The sequence below is a fragment of the Sinohyriopsis cumingii genome, chromosome 2, assembly GCF_028554795.1.
Source record: "Sinohyriopsis cumingii isolate HCF-2022 chromosome 2, ASM2855479v2, whole genome shotgun sequence".
In the NCBI taxonomy this organism is placed as follows: domain Eukaryota; kingdom Metazoa; phylum Mollusca; class Bivalvia; order Unionida; family Unionidae; genus Sinohyriopsis; species Sinohyriopsis cumingii.
The window spans coordinates 139,998,684-140,020,122 of record NC_142962.1 but is presented as its reverse complement, the minus strand read 5'-3'; the positions used below and the strand labels follow the sequence as shown (position 1 = coordinate 140,020,122).

Sequence of the window (21,439 nt, the reverse complement as noted above, 5' to 3'; positions counted from 1 at the left end):
AAAAGTATACGTATTAAATTTTGCCCTGAATTGTATGACATTTTGGGTGGAGACCTCAATATGGTCACGGATAAGCACTCCAAAAAAATTCACATGGCAGACATTGACAACAACGGGCATTTTGCGAGGTATTTTCATTTCCCGGTAGAACTGAACCAGGGACTGAATTTGATCTTCGTGTACTCCGATATGGTGGAGTACAACGTGGTGGGACACACCTCCGTGCCGTTACTGCGTGTCATTTCCTTTCAAAGTGAATTCTGCCACGAACACTGACGAGGAAGGTGGAAACACTTATCACGTTCACCGCGAATTTGTACATCCTCATTATTTGCCTGTCAGCAAGTCGTATTTGGACACGGTCAACATTGCTATAAAAGGAGATTTGGGACAAAATATTCCATTCACCAATAGAAAAGTCATGGTGAAACTCCATTTTCGAAAACGGTTCCCTAGCGACTCGTAAGTCGTGTTTCCAGTGTACCGAGGGGTTGCTTGACAGCGAGGACACGGTTTAGGAGATATGTTGAAATCAGCCTTTCGTTCGGTGGCTCCGGTGTTGAAACCGATGGTGACACGCGGATTGCATGCCTTGAAAGATGCCGCACTGACGCAAGGCAAAGAATTTCTCCAAAATGTCATCATCGACAAACAAAACCCGAAAGAAGCCTTCTTGAGGGCAGGCAAAAATGTCTTGCTGCAAACGGGCAAAGACATTTTGGGCCGACGAGAAACACCTATAAATGCTCTGCACGCTACCGAGTCAAGCATTCAGCAAGGACAAGGCAGAAAGAGACGACGAAGAAAATACCCTTTCACCAGACTTCACACGTCTAAAGCTAAAAAGACAAAGAAAAGAAGAACCCTTCGAGACTTAGACGTTTTTGATTATTGAGAAACAGAAAAAAATGATGCACCGAGAGTCTTGCGCCTGTTCCAAGTCGGAACTGGATCTGTTTGCCATGCCCCCCACTATAATCACCATGCAAGAATCCCAATGGGTGGAATTTCACCCCGTCTCCTAATTGGCAGATTCCGCTCCCATCGAGTTTGAAATCAAAGGACAGCCCGAAGATTACATCGATCTGAATAGCAGTTACTTGTACTTGAAGGTCAAAGTTCTAGATAAGGGAGGAGATTCTATAGTAGACGAGAAAGCAGCTCCCGTCAACAATTTCATGCATTCCTTGTTCAGCTCATTGGACTTGTACTTGAATAACAAACTGGTCAGTAGCAGCATGGATACTTATCCTTACCGTGCCTACCTGGAAAATCTCTTGACGTACGGAATAGATGCCAAGAACACGAATCTCAATGCTTGCGTACTATGGGAACCTGACGAAGCGGACGAATTTGATAAAACAGGTCTTGGTAATGACCCCAAAACAAAAGCAGACATCAATGAAGGATTTGTAGAACGAAGAAACAAAATATTAAACGGAAAGAGTTTAGAACTGATGGATCGTTTGCATTTGGACATATGGTTGCAAGCGAAATATTTGCTGAACGGTGTAAATGTTCACTTAAGACTGAATCGTAGCAGTGCCGCTTTCCATTTGTTGGCTGATGCTGATGCTACTGCTGATGGAAATCCTAAAAGCAAAATCGAGGAGGCCAAACTCTACGTATGACGCGTGGAAGTGTTACCTAAAGTGGGAAACGACATCAGTAACACTTTAAGCAGAACGACCGCCAAGTATCCCATACGACGCGTGGAAGTGAAAACCTTCACCGTTCCCGCTCACCATCATTCCATGATCGAAGATCATCTGTTTCAAGGACAGTTACCCAAACGTTTAATCCTTGGTATGGTCAAGAATTCAGCCTTCAACGGAGCCTTCACTGAAAATCCTTTTGAGTTTAAGCATAACAATGTGTCTAAGATCGAAGTCAGTCGCGATGGCAAGACCTTGTGTACCAGACCTTTCGAACCGGACTTTACGAAGATGAATTACTTGAGATCGTACTTGTCCCTGTACGAAGCCACCGGCCAGTTAGGAACCAAGACCAGTCACGGTATTACGTAGGAGGCTATGCTTTGTGGGCTTTCGATTTCACTCCAGACCAAGGCAGCTACGAGGGACATTTCCACCCTATAAAATCCGGCCAGATTCGAGTGGAAATTCAGTTTGCAGACCCACCGGACGAGACAGTAAACGTCATCCTGTATGCAGAATTCGATAATACCATAGAAATCAACAGTTTGAGAGAAGCCATTCTAGACTATTAGAAGCTATGGAAGACTGTTATCCCTCTTTACCTAGTGGAGAAACTTTAGACATGGAATGTGAGGAGACCGTGGAAGAAGAATCTCAAGACAAAGACAACGAAGTTATGATGAAGTCCCGATGGCCAGAACAAGAAGCGCATTTAGTCTTCTGTTTAGCCAAACACTTGGTCGAAAAAATGACGGAATTGATCAAGAATGATTGCTATGGATGTCAAAACGATCATCCCAGTCAAATTCAACACGATAAATGCCTGATGCTGAGTCAAGAAGAAAAAATTGGACGAGTATCTGGACGAAGCTTGGAGTCTCATCTCGGACGAAGTCGTGTTGCATCAGTGGTAGAAAGACTTGCGTGAACATTCTTGTCCACCATTAACCACTCAAGAGATCCATCGTATCGAAGCTCTCCTGAATCAGAGTGAGGAAACAGAACGAATAACCGTTTATTCGTCAGACATTTTCAAGCAAAAGGTCAGGATCGAATTGACGACTTATTATTACCTGTGAAGAAGAAAAAAACACACAAATCAATGGATACCTGGGAACTTTATTACCTTTTGAACCACAGTTCGTACACGGCTTCTTGGAATCCTGTCGTCTGTGCTAAAGATGAACTCCCTCATCGCAAACCTCAAGACCATCTAGCTTATGTGATCAACACGGACGACAGTCATCTCCCAGGAACCCACTGGGTAGCGTCTACTTTCCTCAAGAAGGATGTGTGGAATATTTCGATTCGTACGGATTGCCCCCTTTGGAAGACGATATCATTGACTTTATGAGAAGAAATGCTCAGACCACCCGATTCAATAATGTGAAATTACAAGGCACAGATTCCTTGGTGTGTGGACAGTACTGTGTGTATTTTCTGCATCATCGCAGCATGGGCTATTCCTTAAAACATTTAGTGACTCATTTTGATCCTCGTTCTTCTTCTAGAAACGATGTGAAAGTAGATCAATGGTTTTGTGACCATTATGCTAATCTTTTGTCTCAAGCTAGGAAATGACTTCCAACAGTGGAAATCACAATTTCATTCACAGCGTTGTCAGCCCTGTTTAAAGTAGAGTGTTAATTGAAAAAAATGTTTGTGATTAGAAAAAAAATGTTTGATGCTATATTGTTGGATTATTGTTAAAAATGTTATAGTTGTTTGTTAGTGTTAAATGACTTTGAATTAAAAAATGTTGTGTTTTGAAGAAAAAAATGCCTTTGTCTTTTGTTTGGCTATAGGAATCTTGATTCATGCTCTTTGACTTCTTACTATCCCTCTCATGACACTCATTGAACGTTCCGGCTCGAAAACCGTGGAGGGATGTTTTCCTTCACGTCCGTGCTTTGACTTTAAAGCCGGGGTAGCCTCCAGTCTAACCATCCATTGTCGACTCATCCTCCTACGAAGATGTGCTCCAAACTAGCTAAGCTAAACGAAGCCTACGTGAATTTGCATAGGGTCAGACACAGTCTGATACCGAAGCCAGAAGAGACAGAGAATGTGAGAATCTTAAAAGTCACTGAAGACCTGATAGAATAGCTCTTCAGAGAAGAAGTGAACAGGGAGAAAGAAGAATGGACAGAGAAGTACAGACTTCAGAAACAGCAGAGAGAGCAGCAACAGCAGCAACAGCAGCAGCAGCAGCAACCTGAACCTGACAGAGGCTTTATCGATTGTCGTATCGACACCAAAGAGTTCTTCTTCTCTTTCCGAAGAAGCAGACCTATCGTCAGAAAGTCTATCGTCAGAGGACGTCGAATTCTTAGAAACTAAAAGATTGCCATAGCAAACAAAAAAACAACAGCCCTTTTCAGGGCTACCCAATACTCTAGAAAAGAAATAGTAATCCATTTGCCAATGTGTGTATGTAGAGTAGTGTGAATACAAACACTGACTCTTTTTATAGTGTGAGTGAATGTGTTTGTGTATATGATTGTGTGTTTGTAAGTGCTCACGTACGTTTGTTGTGTGTTTATAAGTGCTCACGTACGTTTGTGTGGATAGTAGATTATGATCATGTTTTTTTTTTTGCTGTTTGACGTGTGGGGAGAGTAGATTTGGGGTTTGATTTGATTTCTTTACGTATGTGGGTAGTATATTATTTGTTTAATAAAATTTTTTAGAATAGTGATGGGCCGTACAAAAAAGTGAGTGAGTGTTTCTTTTAGGTCCGCGCGTTGTTTGGTCATGATCTAGGTAATATCAATTTTGTTTTAAGGGATGTTTTCCTTCACGTCCGCGCTTTTAGTATAAATTGAAACTCGCTTGGCAGTCTAGCTACCCTGTTCATTCGTTAACAAGACAATGAATACCAGAATAAGCAAACTTCTTGAACTCCAGATACATCTGGAATATGTCAGGCGCCTGTTAATTGAACTGGAAGCGGAGGCCATAGTAGAAGAGGGAAGAATAAAACAGGAAGAAGAGGAGAGAAGACAGAGGGAAGAGGAGGAAAAGAAAATAGGAGAGAGGATGGCTTACAAGATACCAGAGACAGAGGATTGGGGTGCTGAAGCCAATCATCCTCCCTCTGCGCTCTCAAGAAAAAAAGTAAAAGGAGACTGGAGAAGAAGATGTGTGTGTGGTGCCAGGCCTGGAAGGTGCCATCATTAACCAGGTGTCACTGGAGTTCAAAAACAAACAGCCCTTTTCAGGGCTACCCAATACTCTAGAAAAGAAATAGTAATCGATTTGCCAATGTGTGTATGTAGAGTAGTGTGAATATAAACACTGACTCTTTTTTCTTGTGTGTGTGTGTGTGTGTGTGTGTGTTTATTTGTAAGCGCTCAAGTACGTTTGTGTGAATAGTAGATTTGGGTTTCATTTTAATGCTTTGCGTGTGTGAATATTAGATTTTAGTTTTGTTAATTGCTGCTTCACGTATGTGGATAGTAGATCATATGAAATGAGAAAAGTAGGGGATGTTTTCCTTCACGTCCGCTCGTTTTAAGTGAGAATCTAGGTAATATCAATTTTGTTTTGGGGGATGTTTTCCATCACGTCCGCGCTTTAACTATAAAGCTAACAGTGTTAGCCATTAGAACCCATTCCACGGAATAAAGACAAAGAAAATGGTGGTAGCAACAGCGTTACTGAATCATTTGATAGGTATTTATTATTGGATAGTACATGTTACGTTTGTCATGGAAAAGATAAAGAAAGAATTCAAGTTAGAAAAGTGTCTTGACTGTTTTAATACTCTGAAGGAAGCAAAGGAGATAGTAAAAGGAATGATGGAAGAAGAGGAAAAGAGATTGAGAGGATTGATTGACCCGCCTTAAGTAAGAGTGGGACGTTTAAAGGAAGCACTTGAAAATGTCATCGAAGTCAGGTGCTTCTTAGAAAAGATATTGAATTGGACGGAGTGGCAATACGTAAAATGGGGGTTGGACCAGCTGACAAAAACGGAAGAAGTAATGAGGAAAGTGATGACGGAAGAGGTAAAGAACATCAAAGAAAAGTGGACTAAGGAAAGAAGAGAAGAAGAAAATAGAAAGAGAAAAGAAAGCTTTGAGAAACTCAACAATAACTGGATACGAATACAGGAGAAATTCCGAACGATAGGTCATCCTGACTGGATGCCTGAATCAGAAATAAAGAAGAAGACAGGAATAATGGCAAAAGTTAGAAGATGGCTACAGAAGTGGAGGAAATAAAAGAAGAAGATGATGATGAAACCAAAGGCCCTTTTCAGGGCCACCCACATTTCTCGAAAAGAGATAGACTTTCAATTGCCTACCCCTTTTTATATTTTTTTATTTATTTAAAAAAAATAGAGACCCGTCCCTGTTTCAATTTTCATATGTTCCATTTCCATAGACCCATCAGGTCGGGACCCTATTAAAATAGGGTCCCGACCCTGTTCCATTTCCCCTAGTCCCTAAACAGTCCCACGATCAATTCCCCATGTTCAATTTCCCTTGTCGCTAGAGTGACCCAACAATTTTTCCCATCTTAATTTCCCTTGTCGCTAAACAGACCCACGATTTATTCCCATGTTAATTTCCCTTGTCGCTAGAGTGACCCATGATTTTTCCCCATGTTAAATTTCCATTGTCGCTAGAATGACCCAGGGGGGTCTGTAATACTAATTCCCATTGTCCCTAGGGTGACCCCATTTACTACTGACCACGTTGATTGTCTTACACAACTTGCATTTTGGTTTTAACTCAAATTAGGAACACTTTTTCCTCCTTTCTGGGTACATTTTGTCAAGCAATGTTGATTACCTTGTATGAAAGGTTTGTAATGGCGGTGTATTCCGGAATCAGACATGGTGTAACACAGTCAGGATAGTCATACTGCGGGCCTTGGTCATCCACATCGGTAACATTAATCCACAAACTGGCGAACGAAGTTCTGGCTGTGTTATCGGCGGTGTCCTATTGCAAAAGCAACGTGATATTGGAGGATGAATTGGTTCGACTGTTCGTACACTGATAGACTAACAAAGGACATTTGCAACACATTTTAACAATCTAAGTCAGTGAAGCATGCTAAAGCTAATCAAGGTCAGTGAAGTATGGAAAATTAACCTATGTTACTGAGGCATTAATAAAACTAATCTAAGTCAGTGCACTATACTAAAGCTAACCTAAATCACTGAAGCATGGAAAGCTAATTTAGGTCAGTGCATCTGGCTAAAGTTAATATAAGTTAATGAAGCATGCTAAATCTAATTTAAGTAAATTAAGCACGTTGAAGCTAATCATCAAGTTTCATTCCTTAATATCAAAAGGCTCTATAAAAATACAGGACAGAAAAGAGAGTGCCATGGAAAAACTTTTTAAAAAAAACAGCCAAGACCTTTATGTGATCCTCCAATCCAATTACAAATCGTTTCAAATCGTAATTATGTTTCCTAAGAATTGGGATAGAAAATAGTTAATTCAAATCGAAAATTGGGTAAGAGCGATCTTGCTTATTAAGCATCCTATTATTTATACCTTATGTGACAGTCATCGAGCACATATTTGGTTTATATTCGGTTTTGTCCTATGAAGTCACATGAGCAACTGATGCAGGAATGAGCATTGGCTAAGACAGGTAAACATACTGCCATTCAATGACGACAGCAATTTTAATAACAGAGATGAAGAAAATATGGCAATATTTGTCATTTAATCGATCAACAATTTAAAATCGAGAAAACTGCAAAATCGGCAAAAGGCTGTATATTATTAGTTTAACCAGAAGTTACGCTATTAAATATAGAAACGCCAAATGTATACTACTTTTTTATCGTTCCTCGAATTCCTCCTTGTAAAAGTTATCTTGGAAAAACGTATTTGTTAATTCTTATTCCACCCCATCGATTAAACGATTTACTCTGAGCACATGAAAGAAAATGATGAAGTGTCGTGTCTGAATCTGTTGAATAAGTACAAATAAGATATCAAGATCGTTGACTGATAAAATATGCACAAAAAATGCATTGCGACTTAATTATTGACATCTTTTCACTTAAACTATTTACTGCTATTTATAGATGTATTAATTTTTTTTAAATTTAAGCAAGGCGTACCATAATTTTCGATATGCTTTAAATCGTGATATTATTTTACCGTCATTTAATTTTGGAAATTTAAGCTTAAGTGTAAAGAGCCATACTTATTTAATAAACCGTCCTATACTCTTTTGTTGCAATATACCTTTTGCACATTTTATTTAATGTAATTTTGTGCTCTTTGCAATTTTATGACTAGTAGTAAGATCTTTAACATTTTTCTGTCTATTTTGGCACAAACTTTATAAGTTAAATCACAGGACCAAAACCGCAAAACTTTACAAAAGAAGAGCGAGGACCTGTAGATCAGCCCTTATTTATTACAGGAAGGGTGGTGGTGGTGGATTTTTTTTAAAAAATTCTATACAATTAGATTATCGATAATGTTGAGTACTGTGAATCTATGTTAATGAGAATATCTTTGGACAATATTATATTATACTGCACCTTGAAAACCCTCTGTATGCGTTTTATTGTGCAAGAAGATACAATCAATAAAATACGATTGGTGAAGTTATTCACAAAATTTAATGCTGGTTACACGAAGGTTATGTTTTATCAAGCACGTGTCTCTTTTATATACATTAATTAGATAATCTCGTGTACAAAAAGACGTGTGTGGCCATATTTTAAAAATAATCTGGATATGACCATGATCATTAACTTCATTAATTGTGTGTAGAATGCATCTAACCTAAAGTTTTCCTTTAAGCGAAGTTCTCAAAATTTACCCGGAATGGGACTCAGGCACACACCGACTCCGACACCTAAGTGACTGCATGAGCCCTACCGAATCTTCAAATAATGGAGCTATGATGAAAGCAATTAATCTATACAGTCTCACTTCCTTGCATATATATATATATATATATATATATATATATATATATATATATATATATATATATATATATATATATATATATATATAAAATTCGCAATCAAAGAAGAATTAAATTATCTCTCTCATAATGATAGTTGTCCCTCACTATAACTCGTGGAAGCCACAGGGTGCATCGTAGTTTAGGTGAGGTCGCCTTATAGTGGTGTAAATAGTAAGAAATAACAGATTTCCACCAGGAATATGAGATCTTATACAAGGTACTGCGTAATACTGAGGTGCTTAATAGTTAAGGATCAATGTATTCTGCTAGAATGGTTGTGTTTTAAAAGTAACCTTGCTAGTCATATGACTCAGATGGTGAGGTTTGTACCAGTCATTTAATTATCGATATACAAAGCAAAATATTATCACACCTGTATCAAAACCATAATCACAAAGAAAACGTTTTCCGTGAATGTATTTCGAATAAACTACTGATTACCACAGCAAGAATTGATTGTATAAATGGTTTGTATCAAGCCGAATAAAGATATTCATTATTAAACACACCTACATTCTTCATCGTTTGTGTGAAAGGAAAATGTATGTGCAAATCAATTAACTATTGCATTCATTTTATCGTAACATATACATTTTATAACTTGACATAAAATACGTATAGGCTACTGCATTTGTATTGGAAAATATGAACGAGTTTTTGGGTTGGAAGTACTACACGACCTTGGGAGTACAGTATATCCATCCGACAAAACGAGTTCATATTTTCCCATACAAATGCAGCAACCTTTTTATTATGTGCTCATTTTCTTATTCTACAAAGGCTTAATTATGTAAACAAAAGTACACTTCACGAAACAAAGTAACTGAATGTATGCCATATTCCAAACTAAATACACAAGCGCAGATTCATCATTACACAACAACATTTTTAATGCGCACGTAACTCCGCCCTGATACATTTGAACTTAGTCGCGCGTTAGACATAACTTTCGAGAAAAAAAAATGGCGTTTTGGTCTACTTAAAATTAAATTTGGAATCATAATGTGAATAAATGCGCATTGCAACAACTTTTCCATTTGATCTGGAATGAATAGATTTTCGTTTCTACGAAATTACGTGACTATAGACTGGATGTATGTGTCAATTCTACATGAAGTACATCGGATTTCAGCGACGAAGGAACAGCGTGTTGATATCTGCAAGTGTGTTTCTGTTCTGCCATTGAATGTTTGAAATCATGATGTGGGGAAAAATATGAAGTCATTCAATTTCAATTATCAAAAAAGACGCTATGGAATATAATGTTTATTTTATTTTGAGTGCAGTAAGAAGGATGTAATTGCACTTGGAATATAGTAGAAATTAGAGTACAATTTCGAAATGTTTAATCAAGCTTGAGAACCCATGACATGGCTCGTGTAATTCGGATTTGCAGAACTAAGAAAGTACATTTTGAGGAAATTCAGGATTTAAAACTGTAAGTATATTTTTTTTGCCATTCTTATTACCAGCTAAAGGAGACAGTTTATGTTTTGTCACTTGCATGTTATTTGTAGGTACCCAGCAATTTTATGAAATCTTGCGTCTATCGCCCAACTAAATCCGAAACATTGTATCAAACGAATTAACGCAGAATGTAGCAAAACAGCTGGTATGTTGCAGTCCACGAAATATCTGCTTAAGTTCCTTCAGAAACAAATTTAATCAACAAAACTTAAATGACCTACTTATGTGAGCACTGGCGTCTGCGTCCATTGTTTGTTTGCAATATAATTTAGTTTCTTTATGAGTGCAATACGAATTGTACGCGCGAGTTCAATATCGTAACATAATGCACGATTCTGACAATACAAAGTTAACGGAGAAAAAAATGAGTATATAATAATAATATTTGATCCAGCGCATACATACCGTCACTGAAATATTTAGAAGGTACATTCGCTGTCCAGATTCGTAGTCGAGAGACGAATTCAATTTGATTTCTCCACTCGAAGAACTGTCTATTCGGAACTTACTGTCCCTATTATTCTGCAAAAAAAATTATCTTTTTCTGTTGTAAAAATTAGTTCCGTTCTTCATCTTTTGTTTGTCGATTTGATATATTTTGCATTTAAAATATTAATCATCTGACACGTAAGATCAATTCAACTACTACTACTGCTACTACTACTACTACTACTACTAATAATAATAATAATATTATTATTATTATTATTAATATTAATAGTATTATTATTATTATTATTATTATTATTATTATTATTATTATTGTTTTAGTTGTTGTTGTTGTTTATGGTGTTTTTCCACTTTTTCAGTCGTTTTTGCATTCCATTATCTTTCTCTATGTTAGAAAAGCACAACATGTCGCCTTTCTACAGATACAGTTTCCAAACTAATCCAACCCAGGTCATCTACAGAATGCTTATCCCAACATCAAGTAACATAATCTGAAATAAAAGTTTAGACTGCAGATGTAAGCGACCATTTCTTATATATAGACACACGCTTATTGTCGAATGCATAACGCTATGGCTTTTTCAGCCCATCTATCCATCTGTCCATCCAACCGTTTGCTATGTAAATGGTTGCATCCATGAGATAAATTAATTTCTTCTTCAAGAGATTTACATAATCTTCACAGATGAAAATACCATCGAGATTTCAAAACTTTCAATCGATTTTGAAGTTATGATATTAAATTAAAATTTACCGTAAATTAATAATCAAATCCTTTTTCACATCAAGAGTTCTACAGGATATGACTTGCTCAAAATTTAAAGAAATCAATCCTTAATGGAACAGAAGCTTCTTATATCTCAGTTGTAAGGTCAAAGGTCTAAATCATTGTGAAGCTATAAATGGAAACAACTTATGCGGGATGACTTCAGTTCTGTTGCATACACATTTACCAAGCTTTACAACTGTATAGTTCTTAAAATTACGAATTGGCCTTCTGATTGCGAAAATAAGGGGTAAAAAAGTGCGATATTGCAGTACCCTTAATTAAAAGGAATTGGAGACTTACATTTCAAGCTGATGCTTGTAAGGCCAATGCCACTGCAAACTGTAATAAGATGGATTTCTGTGCGATAACTCGACCTAGGTACAACCTTAAGGGAAGGGGTTACCTTGAATCACTAAAGCTAGATAATCTGCAGATCCATGAAGAGGATGCATTCAGGTGTTAATGACAACAAATGTAGTTTATTGACAATTCATTCACAAATACATTGTCTGAAGCCATTATGTAAGTCTCCACGCTTAAAGGGTTTTTCGCTTAATAAATGACTTTTAATTTTACATGAAAATTCACAGCAAGCACCACAAATAAGGGAATGGTCGCAGGTTATGAAGACTCGATTAGATCAATTTAGACAGAGCCCTACATGAATAAACATGTCTGTCTATTTGTGTATATTTTTTATCTCTGCCTCATAACGTTATTATTGTATTATAACTAAATTTGGTATAAAGCTGTATAATGATAAGGTTCAAACTGGTTTGGTTTGAACGTTCTACGCCGTCATTTAGTGTGGTCACAGTCCCTGATTTTTTAAAATACATACAATACTTTCTATCGAACAGATTTTCTGTGTTTATTATACTTGGATCTCAACCATCTATGGTGTGCGGTTATATGCGAGCAAGATATCTGATGAGTTCACCTATCAGCATTCAACGTAACTATTCGGTGATTTATGGCCCCTATATTCCGACTTGTCCACTTCATTTCCACATAATAACCATGTCTATTAACATGAGACTTTGACTGCATTTGAGGAACGGCTTGAGATTATTAAGGTTCATCATACGCTTTACTGTCAACAATATAATTCATCATGTGGTGGAGTTATAGCCCCTGCTTACCCAACACAAATAGTTTTTTTTACTCAAGCAAATTTGTTTGCAGTTTATTTATCTCCATTTTTTTTGTTTGCCCGTTGCAATGACAGCCATCATTAATAGTTCTAGTTTCTACTAATTGCTCACTGTACCCTTTTAAAAACTGCACATAATGAAATATCTTTTCTTCCTGTATGTGAAATGGAGTCACATAACGTTAGAGAAAATTAGGAGAAAATATCTATAATCCAACATTGCATTAGCAAAGCCCAAAGCACATATTTTGTACATTACCACCAGGGTGTAGTAGAATGCCCTTGACACTGGAATGTCCTTATCTGACGTTCTTTCAAGAAGGTTGTACACTACAGTGTTGACTGGGGTATTCTGAAAGAAAAAAGACGTTGTTCAGACTGTTTGCAGAAAGGTTTACTGAGGAGCAATTCTTTTAATTGGGACATTTATTGATTTTTGCATGATCAAAACCTTCCTCATAGTGGGCTAAATTCTCGCGATATTCTGGCGAAATACTAGTTATATCATATAAAGTCTATATGTTATGGGTGTCTTTCATATTACATCAATTATTTATAGTTAAATAAGGAGAAACATTCGAATTCGGCAATATAAATTAAACAAACGATTTCAACATGTAGCCTATAGCCGCGGCAATGTTTCAGCCACAATTTTTTCACGTTATTGTATAGTAAAGTGACTGCCCAGGAAGAACAAGCCAACCATTTCAATTGGCACTGTTAATTTAATGTAGAAATCGGTAATATTCCGTAAAGTTTTCATTTTTATCCAAAACCTAACTGAATATTTTGTACACTTTGGCCATTTCAGGCTGAAATAAAACTGACAACAAAATATTTACTGACATTTTAAGTCACTTCCTAGCAAGGGACGTAATCTTGTTTCATCCTGATGCACAGTCAGTTTGTCTTCGTTCTATAATAATCAGTCATAACCTATTTTCTTGGAAGAAAGCCCCACCCCGGTCTGACGATATTATCACAAAGTAACATAGTCATATATACCTTTCATACCACAGGCATGGCAATGCACAAACGTACAAATGTGAGTCATTATATACTTATAGTTTTACTGCTAGATTCCCATGATACAGGTTTCTCCAAAATTTTTTCAAGCTGAATATCGAGAAAATGTTTTTGTTTTGAAAGGTGTGTGTGAGAGAGAGAGAGAGAGAGAGAGAGCCTCGCACGTAAAAGAAAATGAAACGGCGACGTAAATGAACTTCACTGGATGATAGAAGAAAAATATCTCATGGCCAAAGCTTACTTCTGGTATATTCAGGTTCCCTGATATGTTGATGTAAGGATAAAACTCATTTTCAGTGCTGATTACTACGTAACTTTTTTTCAAACCCTATAAAGAGAAGCATGAAATAAATATACAATTACAGATTTCTGAGTTGATGATTAATTTATATGACAAAATAATCACAGATAATGTTTGATGAGAAATTGACTGTACCACGATAATTGCCAATATATCAACATTTGCACTAATAGACTTATGTATTTATATGATAAAACAAAAATTTATGAAAATAGTTATTCTGTGATTGGAGAATTGAGATGGTTGATGGTGGAAGTTAGTATTAAACCTGTACACTAATATCAGATTATCTGTGTAAAAAGATTTTCATTCTCGGGAATTTCTGTCATTTTCAAAAATATAAGTTGAGACTTTTAATATTTTCCAAGCGATAAAACTTAATATGTTAGGTCTGTAAAAGCAATGCTAAATCCAGCAACATGTTTCAGTGATGTGTATGCACTCGTCTCATCACACCCTTGGAAAGCGAACTACGTCTGTAATCTGGAGAACAGGTAGTGACCTAATAAAATATTTCTAGAGGTGCACGGTATTATCGGTATACCTTTTTACCGCTGAATTTATATTCCAGTGGTACGTACGACGGTACTTTTTCGCTCTACCGGTACAACGGTAGTTTCCGTCAGTAAGTAATGTACGGAAATTCCGGAGGAATCTTGTTACAACTTAAATGATATTAACATCGTGTTTTCATTATTCATGACAAAATAGTTCAACAAATTTTTTGTGCGAAATGGTTGCATCTGTCAAAAATTAATGGTGAATATTATACATATTATTTTACTACATACCCAGTTAATCGTGCATGGCTGATATTACATGCAACACAGATGTCCAGTATATGATTCCGTATCGCACACCTAAAATTTCCGTATCGCACATCCATCTAGGTACTACTTTTACAACTTGAAATATTAAATAATAGTCAACTTATAAAACATCCAGCACAATTTATTGCTATACATTTAAAAGTGTTCCAAAATGCCAACAAATGTTTGTAATTTGAAGAAATTCAGTCAAATTAGGTGAAAATGGCAAAGTAAGAAATACCCCACGTTTGGAAGAAGAAAAAAAAAACGTTACCCCATGTATAATTCAAAGGAAAAGACATTCTACAATGAAAATTATATAAAATTACCAAACTTAGCAAAATCCATTTCAGCTTCAGAATTTCAGAAATATGGTCTGCGGAATTATATTTTATGGGGCAAGTTTTAGTGGCGGGATTTACAATTCTTCTATTAAAGTTACCGAGTTACCGACGAATCATAGAGAGCAACAGCTGTTTTGACTATTGTTCAGACTTCTTTATTGGACACACGCTGTGAATTTTATGTTTGTTTATATTTTAAGTTCCTGCTGCGTTTCAAGTAGAAAACAAGGAGATGAAAATAAAACAATGATATTTACAGTTTTCTTTATAAAAGCTATCAGAATGATTCCTAAAAATGTAGTCACCTGTTGAGGTAATATGACCTTGAAACATCATAATGTATTGTTGGAAACGCATCCATAGAACCAATTTATGAACAAGAGAATCACGTCCACATTTATTTCTATACTTGAATTCGTCTCCACTGATGGCTGGCACGCAGTATCATCTTCCGTATGGACAGCACTCGACTATGAGGTGTTTTCAACAAACTAAATCGTAACAGATCTTTTTTGGGTAAATCTATTAAACTTTGCAACACACCTGTTCTGTCTTGCACTTTTGCTTTGGGTGAGGCCACATTTTCAGCATTTTCAGACGCTAAATCAGAAGAAGCAAAGACGTAGAAGATAAACAAGACGACGAACCAGAAGAAGAAGAAGAAGAAGAAGAAAAAGACGTAGTCTTCTTCGCCTCTGGCGGATGACTAGACGTTCCTTTAGAAATTGGTTTTCATTGTGTCATCACGTTAAGATACACTGGTATTAAATGAGGTCTAGCAAACGTTGTAGGCACGCGAAGATGTAGAAGTAGGAGGGGACACTGTCACGGAGCGATGTGGTCTTCTGAAGTACGTCCTAGCAGTAGCGCCTCTCCTCCTGATAGGAGATGCTTTTTCTTAGAAAGTATCTTCTTGGCTTTTTCCTTGATGCCTTATTTTCACGTACGGTGTATTGTTAGACCAGGGGTGACCCCACGGAGGCTCATACAACTACTTTCGTGTGTAACCCGTACCAAGAATCAACCATAAAAATATATATAATAACGCTTACAATCTCTAAGTTAACAATATGAAACCACCATCTATGATATAAGTTAAATAAACAATGAACAAACTTTAACAATTTAAAACAAATGAACATGGTATCCTGTTGCGGAGAAAGCTATTCCAAAAGTTATATGTATACTTACTACAGTACCGTAAATATCGTCAACTCAGTAATTTTCTAGCTCCTGGCATGATGCAAGATAACAAAAAAATTAAAAGCATATTAAGCAATATCGCTGGCATAAAGTGGAACCTAACAGAGGCATTCAGACAGTAACCTCTGTTTGTTTTAAAGAAAAGTGGGTAGAAGGGTAAAGAAGTTTGAAATTATCAGCATTTATAAGATGCTACGCAAGTACTTTACCGTGTCACAAAAACTGAATTCTATCTTCTCAAGCTGTAGACCCTGGAAACAAGATGAGACATTGATTGAAAATGGTAAATGAAAAGTATATAATTTTAACCGATCTTGTTTTCAAGCCAGCTACGGCAGTACCAGTATCTTATCGACAAAAACATCCTAGCATAATTCAAACAGCAGATTCGCACATATTCAAACACCGAGTAAATATGCAAAAGAATACTTAAGATAACAAAATAAATAACTGATGAAAGTCAATGAATCAATCTGACAGTCAGTCACTTAGTCTATTAACTTAACTTTTTGAGAAATATTATTAGCAATCATCTAACAATTCACACTAACTTATCATTAATAATCAAGGAAACAAAAATTGTCATCAGAAGATTATACGATCACCATCACCAAACATGGTAAACAGTTTGATGAACACCGTGTGACATACATATACGGATTTGTCCTATCACATAATCATAGTTGTTCTACAAAGTACGAGAACTTTAATATTTTCTGAATTGTACAGCCAGTAAATTCCGTTTTAAATTTTGTTTTAAACCACAGTTCACTGTATAGATAAAATAACTTACCAATATACCGTAAAGCTCTTCAAGGTCTAAACTCTTATTCAGATAAAAAACAAACAATGTATCGTTTTGGAAATCTCGGAAATAGGTCCGTAGAACAGATTGGTTTGGACTGTTTATGCTGTAGCTAATGTTAAACAATGGACTTTTGCTGACATTGAAGATGATAGTGCCTGAAAATTAGAAATAGAATGGTGATGTGAAGCACTGCATTGAATTTTAAATTGTTAGGCAAAAATTATACCTTTCATTTTTAATGTCAGTATTTAAGTGATAAGAGTTTCATCATGCAAGAACAGAAGACGAACGCAGGTGTTTATTTAATGGCCTCTCGATATTCAGATGCATGGAATCACTACCTACATATTATCATACCTCACAACTAGCACTAAAGAATGTCTAAAACACACAGACAGACATATACACACACAAACACAAACACACACACACACACACACACACACACGTTATGCTAAGATGTACAAGAGTACTTTTGGGAGTCACAATGAGACTTTTACCACTTTCACCTCAATATTTTCCAGAATTCCTAAACACTATTGCAAGTTAATTTGCTTTCCTACCACTTTTGTTCTCACCATCATCTCATGAATAAATACACTGTTAACTGTTATTAGAAAATACAAGCCTCCGCTCCCATCGCTGAAGGGAAAATGGAATTACTAATTGAGATAAACGTTTCATGTATTATCTGACTTCGCCATAAAATCAACAGTCATGTGATGTACTTTACCTGGATGATCCGTCTCCGAAACATGGTTATATTCTGGGATGCTACCCGTGGCATCTGAACAAGTCTGTGAAGACGCTGAAAAACGATAAAAAAATTAATATGCTAATATTTTGATATCTAAATATCCGTCACAAGAATTGTACCAGAGAATGTTTATAGTAAGTGAAATATAAAGCGTTAGTCTAACAGACATTGAAAATGCCTGGTGAATTATAGTTTCATATGGAAATTCACACCCAGGATTTTTCACCGTTTACCCCAGACTTATGTAGCAATGGCGGGGACCTGCACTTTCCAGAATCCCTTACATAAGGCATAACAAAGCAAGGAATGTATGAAATCGTAGCTGTGTATATTCTGATCGTGGAAAGCGAAGTTTGAGTTCCAGTATGCTTTATATAAACAACATTTACATCAAAGTGAAATAAAATCAGAAATCACAAATTATACTTCAAAACTAAATCTGAATAAAAGATTCTCACACCCCTGTGAGTCCAGCCCCTTTGTGTGGTTCGCTATTCGATGATGAGAAAAAGGAGCGAATATTACCATTTACAATGATAGAAAAATATATTGGAACCATTCTCGAATTTTGCTGTTACAGTTTAAACGAAATATAAAATGTACTTGATCGACGTACTATAGGAAGCTCGAATCGTTGTGTGTATATGCTGTAACATAAAAATTAGCTTTCATAATGATGCATTATTTCCGAAAGTCTGAAACTGTATGTACATGGCCTTGTATTGACCTCCGAACATTTGAAATTGTATTAGTGTTTTGGAGAAAGAAAATATTACATTCTGAAGTCCGTGTAACAATAAGTGATTGACTACTAACTTGTCACTGTTTGTTAAAAGTAAGGTCTGTCGGATACTTATTGGTGGTATTCACTATAAGAGTAATTATAGGTTACTGCATTTGTATGGGAAAATATGAACGACCTTTTTGGATGGAATACTGCACGACCTTGGGAGTGCAGTATATCCATCCGACAAAACGAGTTCATATTTTCCATACAAATGCAGTAACCGTTTTATTATATGCTCATTTTCTTATTCTACCTAAGGCTTAATTATATAAAAAATACACCACAAGAAACAAAGTAAATGAATGTATGCAGTATTCAAAACTAAATACACAAGCGCAGATTCATCATTACACAACAAAAACATTATTAATGCACACATAACTCCGCCCAGATAAATTTGAACTTCTCGCGCGCTAGACGTAAGTTTCGAAAGAAAATGGCGTTTTTGTCTACCTAAAATTGAAAGTTTGGAGTAATATTGTGTATGAATGCGCATTGCAACAAGTTTCCTATTTGATCTGGAATGAATAGATTTTTGGTATTTTTGTCGATTCTACGAAATTTCGTCATTATGGACTGGATTCGTCTATGCAGTTGCTATCCCTTGTTTATAACTACTAGACCTTGCCGCAACCGCGTGGTTTCGGCAAATTCAATGTTTACTGCATGGAATAAGCTCTGATCTCACACTCCAACATAATTGTCCAAAATGCCTAAAACGGGGTGGAAAAGGTCAGAGGAACCTCGAGCTAGAATTCAAGCTGCGTGGAATTTACTCATATTACCAGACACTAATATGATGCCACAGTCATATCTGTAAGCCAGATTTGAAATAGCATCGGAATCGTAATTAGATTGGTGGATGTGATGTTAGATTTGCTAGTGTTACAAACTGGACTATATGCACTTAGACTTAGTGTCATGCTGAATGTATTAGAATCACTAACAACACTACTTGAAACGATGAAATTTAATGCGATTGGTTTCAGCGAAACAGTATGGTTGGCCTAACATCTAATACAAAGCAATCTTTGTTGGCAACTCCGACACAACATTTCACAGTCAGCACACACCAAGATATTATCCAAAACCATATTCAATCTGTTATAAAACTGGAAGGATATATCAAAATGTAGTGACATATCGATTACATTGATCGCTACTTTATTGAATAGTTTCTGGATTTCCGACTTATGTATATGTTGATGCGTGCGTGGTTGCTGCGGGCGCAGTACAGTCGGAGAGATATAAACAGACGTCCCTCGAAAGGATTCACGTTCTTCTAGCCAAAATTTCTTTTAATTCATGAGTGTTGAAAGCATCTCTGATATTCGTCAGCAATAATAATGCATACTGTTAGAACCAGCTGTACAAAAGAAGTCATTCTGTGAAAACCCAATGTTGATATGATGAACCATTCAAGAGGAGTAGTGATACCAATATTTTCAAGATTCCTCCTGAGACGGACACATTAGGCAGCATTAACTTAATTTAGTTACAATTCTACAATATACGATGTCTTCTGGTGAAAATCCGATCACAATAAGACTTTCCGTCTAGGGGATGAAGCGAAAACAGGTGACCCCTGTGGCGGTCAAATAGGAAGTCAGATGGGTGCCATTTTAAATTTAGAACCAACTTGACATCATAAAAGTTATATTTATTTGAAACCCCATGCTAATATGTTCATCTATGCAGCAGGCGAAAGTGCGTTAAGCTAAAACCCATGAAACATTAATGTATGCTGAAATAATATGAAACAATGTATACTGGGCCTTTCATGCACCGCAGAGCAGGCAAGGGTGTCAAAGAAATGTTGATTGTCATGTGTTGGGGTTGGTCTGATCATATTGTGGTGGCAATAATCTGTCGAGAAAACTAAAATGCTGAACTCAAGACAACTAAAACGTTTCAGTTATAGATAGCTGGATAAAATATTGTGTTAAAAGACTTTTGCTAAGTTTAATAAAACAAACATTTTTAAGATATAGGTTGTTAACTAGCTATATACAAGCATTTATACAGTCTCCTGCTTGAAGTTATCCTAAATGAAGTCAAAAGATATGTGACCAAGGTAAATTAATGAAAATGAAGTGGTAAGAACCCAGCAAATAGTCCTTGGTGACCAGTCTCCACCGCGAATATTTTATGGTTGTGTTTGTTTTTTGTGTTTTTGGGGGGTTTTGTTGTTGTTGTTGTTGTTGTTGTTTTTGCTGCTTGTGGAGGGCGTGTACAAGTCAGAAAAGATTAGGCTAGTGGCCAGTCAGCGGAAGGTTGTCCGTTTTAGCACCGGCCACCTGGTAGTAATCTCGCATCGCAGCATGGATACTATCAATGAAAATTCTAGTCATTCAATGCGCTTACGCGAGCCTTGTCTTGTATAATACTCATGCAATGTCATGTCATGACGTTCATTTCTGGTATCTGCTTCTTTGGTTTAGCTTTGAAGAAAGGTAGTTTGATCTGGCAAATGTGAGGGCATTAACAATTGCAACGCAGACTATCATAGTAAATATGGTCATTATACAGACTTGATTGATTGATATTAGAGGTGAGCATCCCTTGTTTAATTAGCATGTCCTGCGTCAAAACACTCAGGGTTGTGATGATTATGGTCTTTACTACGTCTTCAAAATTAAGTAGACCAGGTCAGCCGGTTTAATTTTGAACAAACATGTTTTGCAAACCTAACTCCAAGGCCGTCGAAAACGTTTCTGCGGTAAAGTAGGTTTCCCAGGTCCTGTGGCATACAGTGTGTGTGATCGTACTTCGTCTGCATGTCGTGATTAACAAGTTTATATTGGTCCTGTTTGTTTTAGCTTTGCTTTCTTTTTGTAAAAGACAGTTTGAAAGAGGTGAGGCGGATGCCTATTATATAAAGCAAACATTGATTATCGGTGTCGTTCCGACGGTTCTTGCACCTCCGTTCCGCGAACTTGTGCTGGCAGGA

The 21,439-nt window shown here is 36.6% G+C and overlaps 1 protein-coding gene across 3 annotated transcripts in view; it reads right to left on the bottom strand.

The window, feature by feature from the left end:
* Positions 1 to 21,439, bottom strand: part of LOC149805938 (uncharacterized) — a 71,007-nt gene that overhangs the window by 24,168 nt on the left and 25,400 nt on the right. For 2 of the 3 annotated variants that reach the window (XM_089950723.1, XM_089950726.1), the window contains exons 3-9: positions 17,679 to 17,753; positions 16,931 to 17,100; positions 16,347 to 16,388; positions 13,722 to 13,808; positions 12,714 to 12,806; positions 10,488 to 10,604; positions 6,455 to 6,607 (exon numbers count right to left, since the gene is read on the bottom strand). In XM_089950723.1, coding sequence (XP_089806849.1) covers positions 6,455 to 6,607; positions 10,488 to 10,604; positions 12,714 to 12,806; positions 13,722 to 13,808; positions 16,347 to 16,388; positions 16,931 to 17,100; positions 17,679 to 17,753 — 737 coding nt within the window. The remainder of the gene's footprint in view (positions 1 to 6,454; positions 6,608 to 10,487; positions 10,605 to 12,713; positions 12,807 to 13,721; positions 13,809 to 16,346; positions 16,389 to 16,930; positions 17,101 to 17,678; positions 17,754 to 21,439) is intronic. The other variant, XM_089950724.1, reaches the window with a different exon arrangement.